Source organism: Lindgomyces ingoldianus (assembly GCF_010093535.1).
Source record: "Lindgomyces ingoldianus strain ATCC 200398 unplaced genomic scaffold BDR25scaffold_1, whole genome shotgun sequence".
NCBI lineage: Eukaryota > Fungi > Ascomycota > Dothideomycetes > Pleosporales > Lindgomycetaceae > Lindgomyces > Lindgomyces ingoldianus.
This window is the reverse complement of record NW_022985162.1, coordinates 2,076,276-2,080,529: the sequence shown is the minus strand read 5'-3', so window position 1 is coordinate 2,080,529 and position 4,254 is coordinate 2,076,276. Positions and strand designations below refer to the sequence as shown.

At 48.6% G+C, this 4,254-nt stretch overlaps 1 protein-coding gene across 1 annotated transcript; it reads right to left on the bottom strand.

Moving 5' to 3' along the window:
• Positions 1-1,591: 1,591 nt before the first annotated feature.
• Positions 1,592-2,798, bottom strand: BDR25DRAFT_275705 (phospholipase, patatin family protein; the record flags this gene model as incomplete). The annotated part of the gene is made up of 3 exons (XM_033687506.1): positions 2,532-2,798; positions 2,233-2,475; positions 1,592-2,186 (listed from the first exon to the last, which is right to left on the bottom strand). Exons 1-3 carry the CDS (start codon positions 2,753-2,755, stop codon positions 1,592-1,594), a joined length of 1,062 nt encoding a protein of 353 aa, XP_033554868.1. The 5' UTR covers positions 2,756-2,798.
• Between the last annotated feature and the right edge of the window lie 1,456 nt (positions 2,799-4,254).

The following is a 4,254-nucleotide window of genomic DNA, read 5'->3' as shown; positions in this document are numbered from 1 at the left end:
GTAGGTTGACGCCAGATTGGCCATGCTGGATAGTGTGGAGGGATGGTCTGCCCCGAGCTTCTTCTTGCGAGTCTCCATCACTTGCTGGAAAGCCTTTTCTGCCTCTTTGTATCTCCCGTCGCTATAGGTGCACATCCCAAATTTCCATAGTAACTCCGCCTTTCTTCTTCCTGGGCCTTCTGTTTCTGACTCTAGGGCGTATCGCGCGTGCGGTAGGTACATCCTCCATAGACTCCTATTCGTGTGGTCGTTGTCCGGAAACACCTCCTCTAGTCGTTCTACAGCAGTGGCTACACACGCTTCGAGAGAGCCTTCTATTCGTAGCCAGTTTCTTGTTGCAAGGTGTACGAGCCGATGAAGGTCCAGGAGCCGATCTGTCTTCTGTTTAGTAACAAAGGAGTATGCAGTAAGCGTTCCAATAGCATCAACCGCCTTCTTTGCTGACTCTGCCGGCGGAAGAAGCGACTGCGGAATGTCCTTGGCGTCAATGCACGACATAAATGATAGATACTTTGCTGCTAGCGGGTCGCGCGTTTGGATCTGCTCAAACGATATGAGCCAAGTAGTTGCAACTGGGTTCTTAACATCCTCATATCGCCCCTCATCCTCAAACTCTTCACTGAGGAGATCGATCCTGTTCTGCTCTGTATCATCAAGAAGCTCCGTATATTCTGCTAGTGTGGCTTCGTTCTCGTTGATATATGCAGCTGCTTGGACAATTGCAAGAGGTAGATAGGTAAGTTTGCGGAGTAAGTTCGCAGCCCCCCTATCATCAGCTACCACGTCTTGGTCGATCAATGATTTCTCTAGCAAGTCCATCGCCATGCTCTTGTCCAACTCGCTAACTAAAACCACATTCTTACCGGCCAGCTTCGTCGCCGCCTTTCGATTTCGCGTTGTAAACAGAATAGATCCACGCTTGCTTTTTGGTAGGTAATCGATTCGACGGCCTGAGCCTGTTGTGTTGCTCGCTGTATCCGTCCAGATGTCAATGTTGTCGGCATTGTCAAATACTAATAGCCACCTGCCGGAGTTTTCTTGACTTAGGCAATGTTGGACGAGTTTTTGTACGTCTGCCTTCTCGTGCTCAAGATTAGGGATCCGAAGCTGTTGGCCAATATTTAGATACGCTTTCAGCATGCTCTCGACATTTGTTACTGGTATCCAGAACACTGAGCAATCCGGCTGCCTCTCTCGCATCTGATAGGCAAATTCAAGCGCAATTTGGGTCTTCCCGACGCCGCCAAGTCCAATAATGGCAACTCGATCGCAGCGAGTTTCACTAGAAAGCATGGCATCAACCTGGGCAATTTCAGCGCCCCGACCAACAAAACGTGGGTTCCTCTGGAAAGGAACACTCCAGGGCGCTTTCGTTTGGGATTCTGTCCAACATTTAGCGTTTGTAGTTTGATACCAACGAGGGACACACTATTATGGAGCGCTATTGTGTGCTGCACGTTGTACTCCTATGTAACGTCAATACAACTCTGGCGTAAAGTCTCGTTACTCTTACGGTAATAAGGCATGCGAGATTAGTTGCTGCCGTGCCTATCCAGCATCAGTTCAACATTTATTAAATCTACAAAAAGCCTTAGATATACATACTCTGCTTCAACCTTAAGTTCTGGATGCAATCTCGCACTCTGGACTTCTGTGCTATATGGGTGAGATACCCTTCTGAAGCCGCTTCAATAGCCCCCTTCTTCTTATACTCATCAAGCCCAATACTCTGCAGCCCTTGCTCAACATTAAAGCGGAAATACCGCTTCTCATCAAAATGCTTAGCCCACCTAGCGATGAACTTCTTTTCTGCTGCCTCCGTCTCCGATGCAATCTGCACTACCGTCTCACTAAGGAACTTGGCCATGTTGTCCTCAAATGCCTTCTTGCCTGGGTTTCCTGTCCCAATTGAGATGAAACACTTAACTAGAGGCATTAAGTCTCTCGTTTCCGAGCACCAGATGTTGGCAGCTTCCCCTTCCACCTCTTCCACTGGATTATTTGCACCAAACCCGCCGTCGGCGAAGGTACGGCATCCAATACTAACAGGATCAAAGAAGGTAGTGACGGCAGACGTCGCAAGGGCGGCTTCGCAAACTGTCGCGCAAATGCTTGGCTCATCAGGAAGGCTGTAGCTTCGGAGCCGGACCATGTCCTTTGTATCGCGATCAATAGAACATACAAAACTGTTCTTGTCAGAATCTAGACTTATCATATGAACTGAAAACCGACGTTCGACATCTCCGCTCTGTGCTATTATTGAACAAATCTGTCTCGCACGCACCACACTGCGTTATTACTTTTTTGATCGCACTCTCCAATTTTGCGGAGTCAAATCGCGGCTTAACTTTGCCCTTGATGTTGACTGGAATGCGGCTCAGTTTCTCACCGAAGACGGTTTCCGCAAGGTCACTGTATGCCGTAATGCATTCATCTACGCTCATCTCGAGCCAGCCGAGCATGATTGCGATCAGCCTGTTGCGACAGTGCGTCAGTCGCGCCCGCGCCCATCAAGGAGCAGGGCTACCTACCCGCCAGTGCTGGTGCCACCAATAAGGTCGAACACCTCGCATGGCCTTGTTGGAAGGAGGTTGTCCTTCTTGCGTTCGTGGTTTAGTTGATCCATGATGCTTTTTAAGATGTAGAGCGTTGAAAGTCCGCGCACGCCCCCGCCATCAAGGGACAGCAGACAGAGCCCGGTGCTGTCGAGAGGGTTTGGCTCATTGCCATGCTTTGTAAACATGGCCTGCTCCATCGCTCAAGCCGTGGCCACTGTCGGTCTTGCGCGTGAAAGGGAGAGAAATCGGTTGCAGCGAGAACACTGTCAACGCCGGCCATATCAGCTCTCGCTAGCTAACTGACGTCAGCCAGCTGAGTACAGCTGAGTGCTTGACAAGGCTGAACCTTTGATCCGCTGCTGTGTGTTTCGCGCCCCAAGTAGCGGCACGTGCTTTAGCTTCCGCTCATTGGTGGTGAAACGAACATCAGATCATGTCGCCGAACCTTGCAGCCTCAAAGCACGAACTAATCCGCTATATGATCGTTAGTAAGACTCTAAATGCCTCTTATATGACTGAAGTTGCTGGCTGTAGCACCCGCTTAATCAAAAGGATAAGCCTCCAGCCTTTGCTTCTTCGGCACCACCAGACCCCCCCCGAACGGTGGTAGACGCTTTGCACTATCACCTCCCCTTACTCAACACCCTCCGTGACCATTTACATGAGAAGCCGGATCAATACCTCGATGAGATGGTAGTCTTTTTGTGGAATGATTTCGAGGCCCTTGTTATAATAGCTACGATTTGCAGGGCTTTGGCTGCCATCGGTCAGTTAAACAGGCCCCCGTCAGGTGGTGGAACAGCAGAATCCATATCTGCGCGACTTCTACATAATCTGTCGTCCTTTCGATCGTATCTGGTATCAACGTACAGCAAGCAAGGGCGGGGAAGGAAGCCAAAGAGCTGGAGGTGTAAGTAATGGAGACTCGCAAGAAGATACCCGGAGCCGACTTGATAGACACAACTAGCATAAGTAGTTGAGCCTTCACGTGGAATAGGGCCGAGATGCGGAGGCTGTAGGTCTAATAAGGGAATTGGTACCATTTCGATAACACATTCTAGGAGCGGACCACCCCCATTCCATATCTTCTTTAAGGGCTTTAGTGGAACGAGAAGTTGAGCAAACACCCTCTGATGACTCTGCTAGTGGCTCTCCTGATGGTAGAACGGCTGAAGATTGACACGGTTTAGATTAGTCAGAGGTAATGCATTGAATTGTATTGATACAGTCAAACCCCGCCAAGCCGATCACCTGCCAAGCTGATAACCTTAATATCGCGATAATTTTTTTGTGCCTCAATTATCCCCCTATACAAATTAATTAATACCTTACCCCCTAATATATCAGCTGCAAAACACTAAAATATTGCCTTACTAAAATTAACAAGCAATAGCTTGCAGGATTACAAAAGAACAGCGCAGAGCTCTTAGAAGCTAGTACAAGAGTCAAACACCTTAACTATGCTATAAGGACTATATACAGTGGTTCTTACAGCAGTACAACTATAGAATTAGTTAGTTAACAGTCTCTAAGTTGCTAAGCAGCGCGTTTAACAATATTAACTAACCTAATCTCTCTTAGCAGCCTTTATTAGTGTAACGGCGCAGGCAAGACAATGGGTCCGAATGCGGTATGAATCCACTCAGAGGCATATGGGAGTGCGTGGGGACTCAGAGACCTGGGAATACCAATGACA